The sequence below is a fragment of the Schistosoma haematobium genome, chromosome 6 (assembly GCF_000699445.3).
Source record: "Schistosoma haematobium chromosome 6, whole genome shotgun sequence".
NCBI lineage: Eukaryota > Metazoa > Platyhelminthes > Trematoda > Strigeidida > Schistosomatidae > Schistosoma > Schistosoma haematobium.
In genome coordinates, this window is record NC_067201.1 from 5,844,106 (window position 1) to 5,867,169 (window position 23,064).

At 33.4% G+C, this 23,064-nt stretch overlaps 1 protein-coding gene across 1 annotated transcript in view; it reads left to right on the forward strand.

The window, feature by feature from the left end:
• EFA-6 (pleckstrin and Sec7 domain containing) overlaps window positions 1-22,310 on the forward strand; it is a 58,938-nt gene extending 36,628 nt beyond the window's left edge. The window contains exons 6-13 of the mRNA XM_012938522.3: window positions 680-813; window positions 1,699-2,233; window positions 3,355-3,436; window positions 5,948-6,434; window positions 7,888-8,430; window positions 9,667-9,811; window positions 11,347-11,958; window positions 16,448-22,310. Coding sequence (XP_012793976.2) covers window positions 680-813; window positions 1,699-2,233; window positions 3,355-3,436; window positions 5,948-6,434; window positions 7,888-8,430; window positions 9,667-9,811; window positions 11,347-11,958; window positions 16,448-17,500 — 3,591 coding nt within the window. The 3' untranslated portion in view covers window positions 17,501-22,310. The remainder of the gene's footprint in view (window positions 1-679; window positions 814-1,698; window positions 2,234-3,354; window positions 3,437-5,947; window positions 6,435-7,887; window positions 8,431-9,666; window positions 9,812-11,346; window positions 11,959-16,447) is intronic.
• Window positions 22,311-23,064: the final 754 nt, after the last annotated feature.

The window sequence follows — 23,064 nt, forward strand, 5'->3', positions numbered from 1 at the left end:
ATATATAAATGTTCTTAACAAGTTTATGTGTGATCTGATTGTTCTAAATGTATTGCGCTAACACATCACATAGTTCTGATAATCTTCGTCTTCTTATTACACTATCTATATCTGAACAGATTCCATAAACAGTTTTAACGATCACCATATGTCACAGATTCTCTGGAGTGATCCTAGTATTATAAACGTCCAAACATCACATTCCTAATCGCTTTCTTCTTACTCTTGTAGAACCAAGCTGAAAAGTGTGTTCTCGTACATATTTGTTGAAAGTGAACACTAACTACGATGTTGTTTAGTCTATCATTTTGTCTTTTAACAGAGACTATTCGCCAAGATAATTATCATATATTATCAGTATAGGAATTCGTTAAGGTTTCCGACCGTTATTGAGATCAAGAGTGAACATCACTTGGACAAACATTGAAAGCCAGGGAACACCGAACATTTGTTTCATCGTCGTATGAGAACTTCTCTTCCGCTGAGTATCGAACTTAGGACCTTCAGGTCTCGACGAGTGTTTATTGTTTGTAATAATAAAACAGCATTATATACATACAGAATATTAGTTACTTTCCGTCTTTAATTCACCTAGGACTAAGTGTTATGATGTTCCATTGTGTTCCCCTTTTTTCCTCCCAACCTTTTCACTTCTTTCTTATTCTCATCGGTGTATTAGGGAATAACAAAGAAAATGTCTTGTCAAGATTTTGTTAATAATCTAACTCAAATGAATTGTGGAGATAATTTTTCTAAAGAAGATCTGAAAGTGTTATACAATGCTATTAAACAGGAACCAATACGCTGGCCTCAGTAAGTCAAACTATTTGCCTTTTTCCTAAATCTATAGTCCAGTTTCGTTTTTAACATTTTCACAATTACATCAATCTTACTTTGTTATGATACTGATGTCTAAATATGTCTCGTGGTCTTACCGAAGTTAGTGCATATTTATATTTTGTGAAGTAGTCCAAGTGCTGAACTAAAAGTGATCTCCGAAGTGTAGCCGGCATTGGTACCTTGGTTTGATGGCCGGGCTTGTAAACCACAGTGACTCATCTGAGCCTTACTGAATGAAACAAATGTCCATTTATGTCGTATTATGTTACGTAGATTAGTAAATATAAAAACAGTGAACTCAAGGTACACAGGCATAGTCTTACTTGAGAAAATGCACAGGAATGTGCTAAAAGTAAAATGTTTCCTTCGGACACGTAGCATGTACGGCAATCCTATCTTCTTATAACAGAAGAATGAGTTACAAAGGTTTGGCCGTAAAGATAATCACACCTCACCTTGCTCTCACGAATTTCCATCGCTAACGTTAATGTCTTAAAAGTATAGAGATAGCACGTGAAGAACTACCCGCGAAAATGTCGTGTGTGACTAGCCTCAAGCTGTTGCCATTTAGTCTCTGTGGTCACGCTCCGATATCGCCAACACTACTACTAACCCTATATCTTTTTCAGGCACCTGAAGAAGAAGTATCCTTCCATTTGATACCCAACCGAGAAGTGACAATTGCCTTCATACTTCGAACAGCAACACTCAAAACTGACTAACTGATTGAGAGTCAGTGACTTTGTGTTTTCTGATTCGTCTACTGTACATTACGTTGTATATGAAAAGTTTCGTTCTTGAAATAAATTAGTTACCGCAACCTAACCTCACATTATCTTTTCTTTTTTCACTCTTCAGTTCTGATGCAAATATGATGGGTTTTGTTAATTTATATTATCCTGCACCACCAAATGCTCTTGGTCCACCAGTGGTAGGTGCTCCAGTAGGTGGGTTTCTTACAGCAGCCAATTTTTATGCACCAAATCTCCCTCAGACACATTTTATGTTTAGTCCATTGCAAAATACTGCTTATCCTCCGATGATTTTCCCACATGTAACAACATCTCAACTAAATGATAATACCACTATCACATCGAATTCCTTATCGTCAGCAATATCTCCATTGACCACTTCTCAACTATCGTATTCATCACCGCATACTGGAATGTCACCACCCTTCTATTGGAACCCGAATAATTTCACTGCGCCATTGTATGATGATCAATCAAATTCCGGTGTTGTATCATTTATGAATTCAAATCAGTTAAATGCTTCTGTGTTGCCAAATCTTTATACACAATCATCGTCTGAACAGCTTCAACAACAGGCATTACAGTTAACTCAAGCAAATCGTAAATTGAATGAATCTTCTGGGCTAAGTCCTTATCTAGATGTAAGTCTCCATTATTGTTATCTTATGGTTGGTTCTCTTATTGTTTACTTTAAAAACACTTACCTAATTAATGTTAGGGATTCATAGAAATTCTCAAATCGTATAGTCCACATTACGATCACGATCGTACACTTCTGAGCAGTCTGATACTAGGATGAAACTGCTGTCCATTACTTCTTGATTTTTTAAAGTTCGTCTAATTGAGGTCAGTTTGTGATGTATATTATAAAACTACCTAGTCATCTAAACACTTTCTCTACTTGTTGTTTAAGTTGTCTGTTCATGTACAACTTGAAATCTGTGGTTTGTGTACTTTTTAAATAACTCGCTCTATGGTTCCCTTGTTAAAATTATTCTAACTTTTAACGTTTTATTGTGTACCTATTTGTAAATCATTATTCTTACGTGAAGTTTGATTGTATTACTCGGGTATCTACTGATTTATTACTCCTCTAATATGCTAAATTTCTATTTTACTTTCAAGAGGGGCCGTCCGTATATATATATATATACGGCGATTTTTCTTTAAAGAAAAAAGTCCATTTTCCCCGACTTCGGGTCGATATTTTGGGAAATATTACATTTTCTGATAGACAACCATTTAAATCACGGGAATAATCAACAGCTGTTTTTATTCATACTATTATGGTATGCGATCGAATTGTTTTTATACAATTGTTTACCCACACACACACACAGAGATATGCTACATTGCTTGAATCTACCTACTGTACACCGAATAAATAAATTGTCTTAAGTTTTCTTATGTGTAATCCATTACTAATTTTGTTGTATGGTTGCACACAACATATCATTGTACCTGCTGATATTTCAGTAATTAAAATTTTCACCATTAAATTATGAATAGAAAAACTCTGAACACTTTACTAACCTAATACTACTATTATAAGTAGTGTTTTGTTGTTGTTTTCATTCGATGAAAACTAAACTCAGTGGTGAAATAACAGTTCCATAGTATTTAATCAGTTAGTTAGTTCGTTATGTTTATTTATCTGTTTCAATTGTAACCAAAGATGAAGGGTTTCAATAAAATCATCCACTGACACATACCGAGTTGTTCTAACTTCCTTTTTTTCTTTTGTTGTTCAATTTACTTTCAGTTAACGGCAGAAATTAACGCCAAAGAATATATGCGGGGTTTATTAGCTCGTAAATGGGTCATGGAGTCATATAAAAAGAAAAGTATGATAGTTTCACTTTTCCCTCTCTCTCTCATTGTCCCCTAATATCATCATTATTATGTGAATAAGTGTTTTTTCGTGTTTCGGTATTGTCATCATTTCGCTTTTCGGGGCAAGCGTGATTGTGAAGTATATTTCATAGTTTTTTTTAAAAAAATAGTCAACATTTAAATCGTAGACAGATATGATCCAACGCAGAAGACAAAGTATTATAATGTTATTAGCTCAAAAACTCACAAGGTTATAAGTGTCTATTGTCAAAGGTATTTACTTAATGGTAACTAGTTTATACGCGATATTACTCAATGAAGTATGTGTTATGGAGATTATCTTAATAAATTGAAAATTACTGAAAATATTATGCATTTTTATCCGTAACACACTACTTTTACAGTGACCTTTATTTCTCTCCTTTAATGTTCTTACTTAATTACTACTTGCATACACCTGTTACAGCTCGTGGAGGAGTATATGCCACCCACTAGGATTCTCCTTCTAACTCTGTCCAGGACAATTTGTTTCAATTCCTATACATTCTTTTGATGTCTGTCCCGAATTCCCGATGTATTATATTCTTTGGTCTTCCTCTTTTCATTTTACCTTCACGATTCCTGGTTAGGGCAAGCCTCGTGATGCAATTTGATTATGTCCTTACTTCATGGTAAATAATCTAGAAAAAGCATAACTATTGCTACCACTACCTCTACCAAAAACGAATCATTCCATTTGTTTTCAAGTGAATTTAAATCAGGTGATGACAGTGATGCTTCTGTGGATTACTAGCACACCGGTAACATGTGAGGTAGTTGTATACCATAGATATTTCAGTTAACTAGGTCATATTGTCTATACTTCTAGAAAACTTCTAGATAGATATACGAAGAAGATTAATAAATTGTTTATAAATATAAGAATTGTTCTAGACGACTAATATTATAAAATCATACAGAGTATTTGTTAAGAATATGAATGAGTTTTTAACTTGAAGAATGATACTCATTCATGAGTTATAGATCTGTGTATTTGGTTTCGAGCTACACTGTAAGTATCCAACAGTTTACTTATCTAACTTCTATCAATTAATCATATTGTCCAGCCAGCCACTTTTCAATCCATTCACTAGGTAACTGCATCACATTAGAAGTTGTTAAGCTCTACTAATTGTGATTACATACTAGAACTGTGAAAATTTACTGTCTTCGCGATAGCTGCCGATAAACTGTGTTTTATGCTCATACACTTGAGAATTTGAGAAAATCTCTCATGAATTCAACTATTGAAATCACTACAATCTCTACACACCCTCATTACGATCATTGAGTTATTTTTTATTTATTTAAACATATAAACATTGGTACAAGGAGGCACCAAATAGATATGCGCCACATAAATCATTCGATTTACGTGAGGGCTGGGATACTGCCCGCACGTCCAAACCGAAGCATATGGTTTTCTCAGGGAGGCCACACCCGGAGCCTTTGACCAAAAGGTCTGATCCACAAGACAGTGGAGCAACGTCAGGAGATGTAGTCCCATGGTAGCCGGTGACCAACGATTGGTTCATACACCATTCGTTCCTTTGGGATCCTGGAGCCCGTATGCACCATTGGTTTGGAATCAGAGTTCCCAAACTCCCCTAGGTGGATACGGGGGGTCCATCAACCCGATTAAAGGGCCGGACATTCGCTTTCCGTCCTTTCAATTTTGTAAAAAACATCCCCGCCACGAAAAGGCAGTGAGTAGGACTTCCCTGGTAGTGGTTGTTTGCACGTCGCCATGTGAGAGCATTTCTAGAAGGAGAGTTGACTCTCCTCATTCTCGGCCGTACCAGGGCATTTGGGGGCTATGACGATCATAATCATCATGTGCTCACTAGTGACTGGCTTCAAGATGAATTCCTTGGAGTTCATGTGAGAAATCATGACCAGTTGAGTCCAATCCGTGTCGGCTAGAGACAGGTATCCACCTCAGACAATGGATGAATGGTTGTGCAAGATCATGGATCCATAGAAGTTAGACATTAACATTGTTGGATGCCGGCTCAGTGGTCTAGAGGCTAGGCGTTCACGCACGAGACGTAAGGTCCTTAGTTCGAGTCCCACTCTGTGGAGTCATGGCTGCTCACTGTTGAGAAGTCCCATACTAGGACGAAACAGCCGTCCAGCGCTCTCAGTTTCCCAATGGTGGTCTGGCTTACATCGGCTACTACAATCTCCACAATACCTATTCTGATCAAAATTATATAAAACAACTATACAACTGAAGATCCTAACTTTCATAAAGTTCTAAGAATATTTTAGAACAGAGAGAAGTATAGTAGCCCCAATGAAGGAAGGAGTATTTTGAAATGGATTAATATTCGCCTAGTTTTTTTGGAAAAAAAACGGAAACAATAATAACGTTTTCATAGTTACAGTTTGTGTATAATGCCTATCTACTAATATATTTACGCTTTCCATCCCCACCCCATCCTTTATTCTCCTTTGTATCTCTAACCATCATCTTATTCAAGCTCCTGTTGGACGTCGTAGTTGGAAATTGTATTATGCAAGACTACGTGATCTTGTCTTATATTTATATAAAAATGTAAATATTGCAAATAATGCAACACATGCTGAAGAATTACACAATCTTTACTATCAGCAACAACAACAACACCAATACCAACAACAAAATTATCTACAACAACTTTTTATTCAACAACAAAGACAACAACATTTTCTGTTACTTCAACAACAACAGCAGCAGCAGTACCAACATCTTCAACAGCAGCATCAACAGTATCTTCTACGTAAACACCAATCTCCTGATGATGATGAGGAAGAAGTGGATGAGGTAGAGGAGGAGGAGGGAGAGAGTCATGGGGACGATGAAGGTGTTGGTGTTAATGCTACTTGCCATTCTGACGGTAAAAATAATTCTACTGTTGAACCCTCATCATCATCATGTATGAAGGACCATTCGTGTGTAGTAACTGATACTGTTGAAAATCAATCTGAGTAAGCATTTAACCATATGTATGTATGCATGTTTTTATATACATATATCTATGTGCATGTACGCATGTGTGTATGTATGTAGATGATCACTTGTTGTGTTATTGATGAAATATTTCAAGTTATATGTTGATTTTTCCCACTAATCTTGTTTATTTCATTAAAGATTAATGTGTTTGTGAAAATATTAAACATTGTACTAGTCACAGTTAATGTTGAATATTAGTCAACTCTCTAAGATGAACTGTTTATTTAGTTCATGATTTGGCTACTGAATGTGTCGGTACTATATTGGTTCATTATTATCCAGTCGACTGTTGAATTAATGCATTTTGAGATGGTGAAGAAGATTTGTAGTTTAGCTAGAGGTCAACAATAACTAATCAAGATTAAGGTCTACAGGACAAGCTCTGAGTCATATGTGGAGAAATTCGAACACGTCACTTCTACTTGAAGTTTGTGGTGATGATGTTGTTCAGAAGAACAATAAAAGATCCACGACCAAACCATTCAGTTCAGAGAACAAAACTCCACCTAAACTAATGCATTATTCACCTTGTTGTTTATTCAATAGATGTATTTTATTATTGTAATTGCATTTGTATTTAAATTCAAAATATGTGTATGAAACACATCATACTCAAATACATGAAAGCTAAGTTTTTTTTCAGTTCAGAACTGAAGTAAGATGTGATAGGTCGAGCTCTTCTGATTTCCAATGTTTTTAATATTTTAAACAGAATACATTAATAAACCATTGGAAGGATTTACATGAACACCATAAATGTTGAATTATGGACACATGTTTCATTGTGTTTGAGGCTGGTTACCTAGTGTTAATGTTCACAGCGAAACTCCAACCAAATGCCTATCACTTCAAATATATAATATTTACAAAACAACTATTTAGCGCATTCTGGTTTATAGCAGTTACTTAAAAGATTTTATAGGTTACCGAGTTTTAATCTCAGTTTGAATATTATCAATATTTTCATATAGACACATCTAGTTGATAATTTCCAAATGGGATGAAATACACACGTACGTCCTGGATTCCACTGCTAACCACAATCCAGCATTCTTTTTTCAACTTTTGACTAAATAGGTGTCATTACCAAGGTTTGATTTGATAATTTCGAATAAATTGAGCATTGGATTGATTGTTATAAATAAATAATATATTTGTAATATCCAAATGAGTAGAAAATTGGATTTTCTGACGTTTCGTGACTTAGTGTAAGTCACTTCTTCAGAGAATAAATAACCAAATTAAAATTAATCCAAGTTTAAACTTGGCTAAATAGTAAAATAATAACAATCCACGTAAGATATACATAACACAATATACCATGATTAATTACGGTCCTTTAAATTGATAACAGGAAAATACAGATAAAGTGTAGTATTTGAACGACAAATATTGGACTATTAACTTATTATTATTATTATTCTCCAGAATTGGAAATATGAACGAAAATGGACTCAGTATTTTGTCTGTCGGTAATGATGATGATGATAATCTTGATGATTCACCTACATCAAAACAATTAACCACTTCCATAGAAAGTCAACAATCGTCTAACACTTCCGAATATACTGTTGAAACTGTAGAAAATTCATCAAAAGAACATATGAATATGAATGATGATTTAGCTACAACAAATACATTACAAATTTCATTAACAACAATTCCACAAAGCTCAATTGTAACATCAAACAATTCTACTAACACTATGACATCGTCTTTTTCTACATTTAATCCAATATTTTCTACTCCTTACATTATAACACAACACCAACAACTGTCATCAATTCAACCAATTCCAATGAATACTACAACTACTACACCACCGTCATTTGTTCCACCGCCAATTCCACCACCTGAAACAATTATTCGTCTAGCCCATGCTTATGCATGTAGAGCTACAGATTATGTGAAAAAATCCAATGTATTCCGTTTACGTACAAAAGAAGGCGGTGAATTTTTGTTCGAAGTCAAGTAAGCTTCTTAGTTCTTTGGTTTCTTTCTTCATTATTTATACTAGATAATAATTTTCTACTGGGTCGGTTTTTTCCACTTGTTCATAATAAATTACTTTGGTGCAATAGTAAAAACAAGATTTTATTGAAATCATAAACTGATCTATGTTAGACAACTAGGGAAAAACTGGAAATACTGAACAGCTGTTTCGTTTTAATATAATTTTTTAATGGTTGTTCAAAATTGACCGGTTCATTAGTTCAATAAAACTCAATAATCTCCATAACCCTATATTGATTAGTGAAATTATTAATGAGTATCGATGAGAGTGTATGGTATGGTTTAATAACAATTATTTATTTAACGATATGAACAGACTAAACAAAATTGATAACTATAATTGATCTTTCTACAACTAGACTGACTGACTGACTCTGTGATGATTATAAAAATAACATAGATTGATGAATTTCAACTTTTTCTTTCCATTAAAATAACAGTCCTTACCGATCTTTTATTTAGTAGTAGAATTAATTGTACTTCTTCATATGGGACTCTTCGGCAATGCATAACCTTGACCCCACATCCAAGGGTCAAATCGAGGATAAAGTAGATGTCGTGTTCTGTATGATACCCAGTTGTACCCCGAAAGAAATTAATCAGTGACGAATACTATCTAATTCGTCAGTTGTAGCGACTTTGCAACTTTTTCTTTCCATTAAAACAATAGTCCTTACCCATCTTTCATTTATTAGTAAAATTAATTGTATTTCTTCATATTCACTGGCTAACACTTTTGGTCGGAAATCCTATATGGAAATTATTGATAGGTGTTTTCTGTTATTTGAATATAGACGAAACTTTATCTATCCTGAAATTTTTGTGCCTCATACTTAATTACTTACGTCTGTTACACCTCATGAAGTATAGGCTATCGACCAGGATTCTTAAACCAACTCTGTCATTGACTTTCTTTTCTAGTTGTTGCAAAGTTCTGTTCATTCTTTTGATGTTTACCTCCATTTCTCAGTTAAATGTGTCCTATGGTCTGCTTACTAAGTATTTTCTGTTAAATTGTGTTCGAGAATGACTCAGTGGTCAACCGGACAGTCATATCAACAGCCTTCATACACTTAAAATGTGACTGGAAACCAAGTACTAATCATTGAGTTCATAAATAGAATATTATGATACTTTATATTATTCATAAAATCAATTATCTTAATTGGTATTTTTTTATAAATTTATTTTTAGTGATGCAAAAGAAGTAGATATTTGGATTGATCGAATTAATTTTGTTGCAGCTCTTCTATCTGCACCATCTTTAGCATCAGCTGTTAGTTCAGAGCGAAATTTTCATCGACCTCATTTACCTGCAACATATACTAAATTAAATATGGTAAGTAGTATATATATAATGAAATTAGCTGTGTAAATGATCCGTATCTGGTTTAAATGACTTCTGACAAGCTTTTTTTCTTAGCAAGATGCTTTTTTTTACAAGATTGGGTCGCGAACATCATTTCAAACTCTACTTTTACCCCTCGAGTTGGGGGCTGGCAGTAACCTTAAGATTGGTTCAGGCACACTTCATTGTTTTAATTCTTACTAATTTATATTGGTTGAAATAAAGTATTTATTTCGTTTTACCATTAGTGATTAAAAGACTATCTCACTTTCACTTAGTACCGCTATTACCGGATCGCCGATTCTAAAGAAATGCTCCACATACTGATCCGATTATCCAGATAGCGTCACATAAAATGTGACTGTTAGTGTCCCCCTCCCTTCAACACTTCATGAAATCCATACTTGGTTCCAGCCACTGTGATATCTGTCCTGTATAACGTACATTTCTATGCTTCTATTTAATCCATTCGCTTCTGTCGATACTTTACTAGCCTTAAAATTTATATGATATGTTTGCACACATACGTGTAATTTCATTTATTGAGTTATATCAAAACTAATTGTGAATGGAAATATTACTTTATGGTTATAAATATGTATACCGTTTGCAGGCAGAAAAACGAATCCAATAAATCATGAACATTACATTGTGTTTATCGATATTTTGTCGTAATCTGTGGGATTCTTAATAGATGATAAAGAACCACAAACATACAGAGGAGTACATCTTCCCAGTATATGGAAGTTAGGGTAATCAAAATACCTGACTCGGTGTCCAATCGTCCCCTCTCTTTTAGAAATCCTCGTTTGGAGGTGTTGTCAATACATTCCCCCTGTCCTTTTGATTAAGAATGATAGGCTTGAGAGCGTAGGTTCATTATTCAATTTATAATACAGAGGTGCTTGAATGATCTCGAGACGAATTGTGAGCTACTATTAGTCAAAAGTCTTTCCATCAGTAGCACACATGGCGTATAGCTTCAAACGTTAGGTGGTAGCCTAAAATCTTTTGCGAATTTTACTCAAATAGATGCACATTGTTATCTGCTCAAACGCCGATGTCTGGTTGGAATCCGTGTGATAATCGAAATCAAAGGTTAAATACTTTTCTTAGTCTAGGTCCATTTTTTGTCCTATTCTTGACTCGCTCTTTCAATTTTAACTTCATACGTTTTATCACTTTATTTCATTTCTTCTCTATCTTTTGTCTTTTTCCTAATTATTCAAACTGTATTCCCAAATGATCTTGATAATTTCACCTCGCTATGCTATCATGTTGTGTTAATTTGGCCTAATGTTCACATTTATGGCCATGTCTTCTATATTGACTATGACTTATGACTACTACTGTCTGGCTTAGTTTTCTGATAGCTATAAAACTTCGATTGTTTGATTTATTTTTCATTATCTTATGTAAATAGTTCTACTAAACTAAGGAAAATTATTTTATTTTATTTTACTTTATAATGTCGTGATTTACTGTGTTTTGTCCTTTCTTTCTCTTTTTTTTACTCTTCAAAAAAGCGTGAACAACTTGAGGAACATCAAAGACGTTTGTTAGAGTTGGATCAGGAATTGACTGATTTACGTTCTCGTCTACTTGCCACCTCTGTTAGTAGTAGTGGTAGTAGTAGTAATAAAAATCGTAAGATTTCTTCAAATGCACAATCATCATCTCTTGATGAAACTGTGAAATCATCATTATCTAATGAAGATAATATATCAACTTTGGAAACTGTTATTGCCACCACTCCTACTTCTACTACTAATGTTAATAATGTAAACACTGACGTGTTATCCACAGTTGCTGACAATTTGACCAATATTACTACGACAATAACGACTACTACTGCTACTCCGTCTTCCTCAGTAACATCTCAATCACAGTTGAACTCAATAAAATCCACTGAGACAATCAATACTAGTGCTTCATCGACATCTATTCCCTTCTCATCTAGTTCATTCATGTCCGTCTTTTCAACAGGTAGTCTAGGCAGACGTAGGAAAGGTAGTAGTGGTTCGTTAAATTCCAACAGTAACACAACACATGGATCTGATGGCAGTAGTGGTAGTCTTATAATCAGTGCCAAACAACGTGCTGAATATGAAGAACGTATACAATTCATGGAATCTGAGGTAAGTGTGTGTGTGCTTGCTGTGTAGGTTGTAGGTTGTTCCTACAAAATTTTAACATCATTTCTTCTTGGAACGTTTTCCATAGATTATTGTTGTTATCATTGACATTGAAGTATACAACCGTCATCCGCAACTGTGTTGACTAACCACAACGCAAAAATGGAGTCAGAAAAAGCTGACACTGAAATTCTTACACTTCAGGTTTTTCGGATTTTCGTCACCGGCCATAACGCCTTGAAAGTATTGGACCAACATACCAAAATCTACTTTCTAAAGAACCACCTGTTGACAGGCCTCAAGCAGTTGTCACTTGAGTACTGCGGTCACACTCTTAGGTCATCAATACCATCTCCAACCCAGCCTCCTTTCCTAGGTACATCATAGTCAATTATGTGCAACCTGGAAGTGACACAGCTACCCAATAACACCGCTCAAGAATCTTCATTTATAAAATTACACATTGAAACACAGCTATCCATATCATAAATAACATGTCGGTGAAATTATTAGAGTGAAATTATCTTATCGGTATTTCTTGCAACATAAAAATAGGATAGTAATAAATATATTTTTGTTATATGCCAATGAGTAAAAAAATTGTACTTCTGACGTTTCGTAACTTAATGTAAACCACTTCTTCAGAGTAAAGTGGCTTACATTAACTTACGAAATGTCAAAAGTACAATTTTTTACTCATTAGCATATAACAAAAATATATTTGTTATTAACTCTTTACTCAATGCTCAGTTTGTTTGAAAATATCAAATCCCAATTCTGATATTGATACCTTAAAATACGATGGGTTTGGATCCATTATAATATTAGAATTAATTTTAAAAGTTCACTATTTTATTCTCTACGAACCAAATGTTTCTCATAAACTCTAACAAAACTTCAAAGCAGTTGAAATTAAACTGTTACCGTAATAAATACCATTGATCAATTGAAGTATGTTCTGGACATTGGCTCCAATATGCTCTAATAATAATAACAACAACAAATTAATTCAGTAATACATATTCACTCCAATCTGTCTCCAGTTTTTATTCATAGAATAGATACTGTTGACGAATGATAATCCGTCCGTTGAAGTATACATGTTAAAAGGATAATTATTTATTAAATAAATCGTGTTCTAGTGTAGCGCTATCATAATTATCTGGATAATTTTACTTACCGAACTTATATGAATCATTGAATGAATTAATCAGATTGCTGATAATAACTGAAAGAATAACTTGTGCATTTGGACTAATAGTGTTTATATACCCCCACTGTGAGTGATATTACAGCCTTTCGAGGAAACTAACTGACGAGTAGTTTAGGTTTTAAATGGATCCTATTGTTGTTGTTAACCCATTATGCGGTTACAGTAGTTTCTTTATTCAACATACAAAGTAAATGTATATACGCTATTTTGTTATGCATGCATACATACCCAATGTACATTTGTCTCTTAACGATTTAATCGTATGCACACATGTATTTTGCGTATTACACATAATAGCAGACAAATATGTGTGCTTGGTATTCAGTTACTTTTGCTAGTATTCAAATTAATCATCACACTTATACACCTTAACTATAAGAAATTAATATACATTATATTGTAATGTATATATGCACGTTCTTTCCATCTAATGTTAGTACTTGTGGATGCTTTGACTCCATGTTTGTATATGAATGATTCTTTCATTCATACATACACACAATTACATATTCACCAGTAGGGAAAGTTTCCTTTGGTACAAAATCTTGATGTGTTATTTTTCACCCCCTTTGATGTTGAGTCACACGTGTGTACACACAATACTACCTCTTATTCAGAGAATTTCAATACAAAAGCAAAGAGTGAAACTGAAATGCAAAAATCAATATTATCAGGTAGAAATAAAGTAAACTACTTCCAGCGGATAATCAATTTGTCATGAATTTTTTCTCTCTTTTCCAATTTTTGACTGTACAATTGTATGTTTCCTTCATGGAATTTTTTTGGGAGGGATTTCAAAGTGTAATTTCATCAACATTTGATGAAAAACGCATTATGTAAGGATTTTACCCATAGCAATATTAATTGGTTATTTGTGTTAGCGTTAGAGATTGATTTAGTCACCTACTCTACTGTGTTGTAATTAACGAACCCATCGATCTTTTGAAGGCATTCATAATCAGATTTAGGCCTGTGAAAGAAATCAAAACAAATTGACAAGAAAAGTTCTTTTGTCGCTGAGAAAATATTTTTATGCTATCCTTTTTATCAACTCATTCACTAGGTACAGATTCGTGTACTTATTTGGCCAAGTATTTTCGTACATTCCCAAATAAAAACACGATTCGGATAGGATGTAAATATAGTCCAAAGCAGAAAATAGCAACTAAAGCTACAAAATCCCACTGTATTTATACATAAACTTTACACAGGAATATTCCAGAGTCCTTTTAGCTCATTTAACAGAGCTAGTTAGTTAAAAATGGACCAATTAGCGCACTTCAGTTTTATCCCATTTGAAACATTTTTTGATCAAATCTCTATACTGCCAACAACTTCATTTGGATTCGAGTCTGAGGTCGAGTGAATGAGTGATACTACCTGGTTACCCAGATTCGAAGTAGGTGGAGTGGGGTTCGAACCTATCAGTTAATTGATGTGAATTGAACAACGTACTACTACTAATGCACTACTCCACATTTGTATACTATCCTACTCTCTGATAATCTTCAAGAGGTAACATTACGAGGAAAGTGAAGGATAGTAGTCGCCTTAAAACAACAAATGTACGTGGTTACAAAACAGCGTAATTCGACGTTTAATTCCTGTTCAATGTGTACATCAAAATGTCTTTTTCTCTTGTATACTTTCTGTAACCCCTTCATATAACAAAATCAATTGTTGCAAATGCTATGCTTAAATTTACTGAAGTTTTTTTCTAAATTCTTTTCCGACCACCAAGTTCACACTACTCTTTACATAAATGGTAGATAAAAGCCTTTTTTTTAATTTCAATGAAGAAAATATATCTGATCCTGTTCTTGTATATCCATTTATTTATCTACACTACAGAGTTTTTTAAGGGGTTGGTTTGTGTTTTTATTTGTTCTCTTTTGTATCGCTGATACTTTAGTCTTCTTAGTAATTGTGTTTGCTAACAACAAAGAAAAACAAACTTGTTTGATCAGACTTGCGAATGAATATTTTATCACTTTTTTCCGCTTGCTTGTGTATTGTTTATTCTATACACTTTCTTTAATCATAGACATGCCTTTAATTTACAATTATCAGATCTGCCATCGTTACTTTCTTACTTACCTAACTAATCATTAATCTTAGATGGTAGTTGGAGATAATTGACAAGAAACACTGGATCCAGTGATCAATCAATTGTAATCATTTATCTTTCTGCTTATCTTTACACATGACGCAATAAAACACCATGGTAGAGTTGAATGGTAGTTAGCAATGAAATGCAGGATCCGCGTTTCGTTCTATCCAAGATTCATTAGTTAGATGTACCTGCACTTGTGTTAATGTTCATCCCGTGACTCAGACTAAATAGCTTTCACTTTAAGGCCTACTTAGTTTGTGTTAAAATAGACTGATTTATTACTGTCCCTTACATCAGTAACTGAGTAACTAAAACAACTTTTACAGATGAATTATTGTGTGTCAGTCTAAACAATTGTTTGATTGGATAAGATCCTGATATTTTACTACTATCTAAGAGATAAATTAAATTCAATCGACGTTGTCGAGTTACCAAGTAACTGGCTGATGTGTTTGGTTTTGAGACACACTTCGTGTGTGTGTGTGTTCGAGAGCCTAATGATAATATCTGGCAACGTAAAATGAAATAGATAAAGCTAGGTTTCAACCTCCTATCCATTGATTGAAAACTAAGTGCCTTAACCGCTGAACCACTTGAAGATTTTGAAAATGGTATACGACTTGATGTTATTTGGTCGGAAGTGACCTGCAGGGAAACTCTGAACCTAGGTTTGTGCTAGCTCGCACTCATCAGCAATCTGTATCTGTAATATTGAAGAAATCAATGCTCCCTATTATGGATTCAAGTCATGATTACCCAATTTCACAGTCTGAAAGGTTACCTTTGTGTTATTTAGTTTTAATTGACCTCCAGAGGAACTAAAATACATTAATTAATCACTCACCGAGTAGTGGACAATGTCATATTTGTTTAATTTTTTAAAATGCTGATCAAATTCTGTCGACGTATCTGATACAAATAAAGTAACTGTTATAGTTATTTCATTTCTTTTGCTTTTCTTCGCCGTTGAATGAGCGTTAAATAATGAATTCGTTAGTGTGAGATATTCTAAATAATATTCTTTACCTGGATTGTGACAACCAACTCTAGTGTCTATTTACTGTTTCAACATATTTCGATTTTTGTTTGCTGTTGATTATTTTGCTTCTTGTTTCTTCTCCTTTCCCGCGCTAAACGTTATTTTTTCTGTTTTGGAAATATTTTAGATTCAACGGTATAAAACTTACGCTCGTCTCTTAGAAACAGAGCTGTTCCGCCTACAACAGTCTTCATCAGTCGCTGCTTTAGCTGCAAGTAATCCTTTTGTCCCTTATGTGAGTGGGGGTTATCCTAATCCTATGTGTACTAATCCCACAGTTGGTGGACCAATTCAATACAGTGCTATTAATAATCCAATACGAACAAATATGAACTTTCCTATTATTGGTACATCGCCAGCTCCACCACCTCCACCAATGTATTTTGTTCCTACTGGATATCGTGATCGAAATACTAGTGCCTCCACGGTTGCTACTAGTCGTGGTACGTCAGTTATGACACATTTAGCCGTATTAGGTCCTCAGAATTCATTGAATGAAGAAGTTGTACAAACGACAACAGGTTCTATCACGTCCGTTTCGACTACTACTATTACTACTTCTACTAACACTACTGTAACACTATCGTCTAATAATAGTAATTCATCGAATGAATTGAATTCTATCGATAATAATATTATTAGTCCAGGTGTCAACATCACTACTTCATTAGCTTACCCAGTGCATTCTCAATTATTTCCAATAAATAGTACTAGATATAAAACATTTATATCACCGTATTTCACATCACAAATACCATCGATCAATCCATATTCACCGTCTGTCAGTGGACGATTTTATCAACAACAACAACACCAGTCTAGACGATTACGTTATTCTTCACCATTGAATAATCTATATCATCATCAACAACCACAGAATGTTATTATCAATGGCACTACTAGTACTACTACTAATAATAATAGTAATAATGGTCGTTTTAATGGTCTAGTTAATGGATTTCAGTTAACTGAAGAAGATTCATTCAACGATAAACTCCTCATTACTACTAATACTTCCCCATCAAATAATAATTTGATCATGAATACAATCACAGATGATATGTCGTCCACGTGTAAAATTGCAAATGACTGTAGTAATAATTGTAATAATAATAATAAACTTATACAAAATTCCCAATCAGTTTGTTCAACAAATGGTCTATTTTACGAGATTGTATAATCGGTGTTATTGTCATTAACGCTATTGTCCTTATGTTGTTTCATTCTCTTTATTATTGTAATACTCTCTCTAAAATCTTTATCTCCTATCTTTAGTTATTGTTAAGTTCTGTTAAAATGTTCTATTCTGGTTTCAAGTTTTCTCTTGTTATTATTGTTTTCTGCGTATATAGCACAAATGCGAAACGTAGCAGTCAGTCACGATTACTATTGTAATGTAATGTAATGTTTTGTTTCACTAGTGTTAATTTAGCTTTGAATGTGCATCGTATGCAACAATTATGTGGAGTTAGTGTGGAGCTCAAACGGTTGTGTTTATTTTGTCCCATTTCGTCCATTACTTAATGTACTTGTGTGTGACACATATTGCCATATGCATTACCAAACCGTTTAATGTGTTTATTTATTCGATGTATTTCCAACTTCTCTTCCTCTTAATCTTATTGATTTAATATGTCTCTTTTGATAGATGAGCTTGCATGTGTAAGCACGTGCCACATTCATCATTTTCTAAACCCTCTGTTTATTATCTATTAGTCTTTTACTATTTGTTACATCATCGTATTCATATCTTATCTCTTTTCTTTACTCAGGTGTATGTATGTCACTGTATAGTCAACTCGTTTTTGAAATAGTCATCACCTTCTTCTTACACCAAATAAGATATATATATACAAGATGAGCATTTTTTTTCTCTGCACAGGAAGTTAAACTAGAAGTATATATTTAATAGGAATTTGTTGTTGTTGTTGTTGTTAGTTGAAACACTGTAAAATTGAATCATCTTCCCTCTTTTTTTTCTCGTCTTTCTATTCTCGTATGTACAATGTTTATTTGTTTGTTTATATAGTCATCATCTAGTCAATGTTAATTCCTTGAATTTCTTATAGGTTCCTAGGTTCAATATTCAATTGATCTCGTTTAGCAACATTATCACAACTGATTCTTCACTCTTCATATTTTTTCCGACACTGATTATGGAATTATGATGAAGAACATTGTTCAATGTCAAAATATGAATATTATACACATTATCGTCATTATTATCATGTTCTTTTTCACACTGTTCTCCCTTCTGTATACCAGTACTATTAATGATTCCATAATTCATTGGATTTCTTTTTATAATTATTGGATTATGCAAAGAAAGAAATTTATTTTTGCTTGTTATTCACATACTACTATTATTATTATTATTACTACTACTACTACTACTTTAAACCTCCATATTGATTTCATTAATGAATGAATATAATCACTGAAATGCTACTAATAATGACAATATGATTATTATTATTATTATTATTATTAATTTATTGTAAAGTTGTAAATGTTTCTTTTTGTGTCCTCTATTCTTCTACTTTTTTTGTTTGTTCAATGTTAAAGTTAAAAGAAGAAGAAGAAAAAAAATCCAAATTTTCTAATTGCGTATAATTTGTGTATAACTTCAATTCCAAATTCATTAATATTTCTCTGTCTCTTTATCTCTCTCGCTCGCTCACTCACTCACTCGCTATGGATCGCTATTATTATCATCATTACAAAGAACACATACATATACAAACAAACAAATCAACAATTAGTTACTATCTCGTAAATGAACACTTTATTCATTTGATTAATAACAAGTAAAGAGTATGACAATTGCTTAAATCTATTGATTATTGTTTTTTGTAGTTATTATTATTATTATTACCAGTGAAATAGACAAATTAGAGACAATATTGTTGCTGTGGGTGTTGTAGTGGTTGTTTAAAGAACAACCTCATCTCATTGACCAACTGTTTTGTTTTTTTGTTTGTTTGTTTATTTCTCTAGTCTAATATTCTACAAAAACAATACAATTTATACTACTTACTACCTTGATTTATTATTATTATTCTCTTGTTTTAATGAATAATGAAAACCCTTTGTTTTGTTTTGTTTTGTCAATTTTTTTTAAAAATTTATCAAAAATGATAACATACTACTAATAATTCTACTTAATGTGAGGCATTGAATCATAACAATAATCTGATGATTGTTTTGTTTTGTTTGTTTTAATTCAATAGGAATTTCACTTTTAAACTATTCACATTACTATCCAGTTTTGTTGTTTTTTTCTCTCGAACTATCCATGTTCATGTTTTGGTCACATACACATTAATCCTTACTACTACTACTACCACTCACTCACTCTCTCGGTCTCTATTCTATGCTATTTCTACAATATTAATTTTTCTTTTAATTTTATTTTATTATCTACATTGAACAATGGCGCGCACATTAATTATTTTAAAATAAATAGTCTTTCTTTAAAACTAAAGACTAAATAAACTATTTATATCAATATGAAACCAAGATAAGAAATAAAATTTTCTTACCTCATTCAATAATGATCACAAATACTTTTGGCATGAATAATGTTTATTGAATTTTTAATTCAAAGTGCCTGACAATCATTTAGGTGTTCAATATCCCTATTTGTTTGTTTGTTTGTTTTTAATGGAGAATTTAGTGTTTATTTACAATTGATTGATATTTTCAATTGTTGTTGGTGTTCATAGGTTCTTTTTCCCCCTCCCCCTCTTTCTCTCTCTGTCTCTCTCGAAATTCATTACAACATTATGCCAGTGAATGAATAGAATATATTTGTATACAGTACAACGATATTTCTTACAATCTCTATTTCTCTTGTTTGTTTGTTTGTTTTTATCAGAATGAAATTGACATGAATTTTATCAATAACAATATCTATTCAACTATGTAAGTGTACGTGTTTTGTACTTATTATTGATTTCTCTATTCTTTATACTCTTCTTTCTATGCTTATATATATATATATATATTGGTCTTTTTATATCTCTCTTTTTTTGGTAAGATATCCTGGTGACGTTTTCTTTGATTTTCTTCACATCACCCTCTTCTAGTTCTCTTTTACACTGTTTTTTTTCCTAATCCCATTACACGTTTACAGCACTTCATAATGCCGTTACATTTAAAGTTTGTTTGTTTTTTTTTCTAACTGTATATTGCGTAATGCAAATTTATGTGAATATTATAAATAAACTTATATATCTATCTATAGAATACTTTTCTTGTCTTTTGTGAATTCGGTTTTTATGTTGTAATGTATTAGGAAAATGAAATTGCTCTTTGTATCGATTTAGGTGTGTACCTTTACCTAAAAAATATGTGAACATTTTAAACTGATTCGCTGACGTATAGTTGTATCATTGACTTATTTTATTTTCATGTGAATTGACAGAAAGCAAGTCGTCAGTTGGTTATATAGTTAAGTAGTTGAAATTGTGTTTCACTCTCGAAAATAACGAGTTTTTACTACTTCAAACATGAAATGGGCAGATTAAGTGATTAGTACTTACTTACACCTGTTACTCCTCGTGAAGGAGCATAGGTCGCTCACCAGCATTCTCCATCCAACCCTGTCCTGGGCAATCCTTACCGGCTCCTTCCAGTTGTTATTCATCCTTTTCATATCTGTTTCTATTTCCCGACGTAATGTGTTTTTTGGCCTTCCACTTTTCCGCTTCCATTCAGCATTCCAAGTTAGGGCTTGTCTCGTGATGCAGTTTGACGATTTGCGTAATGTATGTCCTATCCATTTCCATCGTCTTTTCCTAATTTCTTCTTCAGTTGGAAGCTGGTTTGTTCTCTCCTACAGAAGGCTGTTGCTGATGATATCCGGCCAATGGATGTTGAGTATCTTGCGTAGACAACCATTTATAAATACTTGCACCTTCTGGATGATGGTTGTAGTAGTAGTTCTCCAAGTTTCAGCTCCGTACAGTAAAACTGACTGTCTTGACGTTGGTATTGAAGATTCTCACTTTGATATTGGTTGAAAGTTGTTTTGAGTTCCATAACTCCGCCTGTTGCACTTCTAGAGTTACTGCCGGTCCCATGCCCGTGTTAAAGAGGAGGGTTGGACATGGGGTTAGCGGCCCCATCACGTAAAAAACTAACTCACTATAAAAGACGCTCACCAGAAAAAAATAATTCAAACCATTTAAGTGCTTAGTTCTGATCTGTTATTATTCTTTTTGATTGGTAAATTCAAGCTTCATTTTAACTACTTCGGTTTGACTAGCTGGTTGAGTATCTGTAGCTCGCATACAAATATGTGTGGATTCAAAGTAAGTACAACCGAGTTTCTAACTAGCTGATACAGTTCAGTAAATAAAACTATACAAAATTCTACCGTTGGTAAATATTCATGGAATTTTCCACTAAATCGCAGTTTTGAACTACACTTCACAAACTTAGATCTCGGTAGTAGTAGTAGTAGTAGCCCTTATATATACGCAAAACGTTTGACTTGAAGAGTAACATATGAACTTGTACGTAGTTAATAAGCTACAATAGGAACAAAATAGTAACCGCTTAATTATGTATAAATATAGACTGAGAAAAACTGAACTATACCAACAATATTGAATGACTTATTAGCCAATCAGAGAATAATGTTTAATTATAAACTAATTAATATCAGATAGGTTTTGTGGATATTATAGTAATTTCAGTGGTTAAGATCATGAGTCAATTGAAGCTAGACCACCATGGAAAACCTGGAAGCACTGGACGGCCGTTTCGTCCTATTGTAGGACACCCCAGCAGTGCGCATCCACGACCTTAATCAAAAGTAATTTAATTACTGTGGATAAATAGTTTTGACATGATTAATAGCCAATTATATTTATGATAAACGAAAAACAAACACAACTATATTGTCAATCACATCAAGTACTGTCGGAAATAATCCACTTTGTTAGCATGTTTTTTTACTTATACTTCAGATTATGTACCGTGTCATTTGCATTATGTAGTTGCATAAAAAAGATATTTTTATCAATTCTAGACATTTTGTGAACTAGATTTTGACAATATTTTATTTAGTTCTTAATAATATTAGTGCTATATTTTACTGTACTTTGGATTTCGTGGAATAATCTTAGGGGTGCTATCTTAAAGTGCTTACAGTTTTTTTTTCTCATAGATTAAAATTAAGGGAGAGACTAGTTTATAGACGAGCCAATCAGAAGCGTTTTAGAGATCTCAAGGTTACGACTCCAATTTCACTGCTTAATGCTAATGCAGGATCGGTTCATAGGGAATTCTGTACAAAACGTGATAATTGAGCGGCTATAACAAATAAAACGGCGAAACTATAATATGTGGACGAATCAATCAGGTATAACAGATCTCGGATTTTAACGCGAAAGCTTTCCATCCATTTGGCTAAATAGATTTCTGGCATCATAGCTGATGTCAGTTCGTGATGGAAACCCCATATATAATTCCTAACTAAGGTAAATTATTACAATTATCGCGAAGTGGATAATAAAAGCACCAGTAACACTGGCTGCAGCCAGGTGCTATAATGTATACGGATGTTTGCAGAGCGTACAGATTCCTACATAGGCCCGCTTATGTGCATCATGTCGTTATCCACAAGTGGCATTTTGTGTACTCAACAACTGGAGTGCACATAAACAATGTTGAAACTATATGGTCGAGGCTGAAAGTTTCTGAGACTATCATGGTTCCAGAGGTCGACTATTCTGT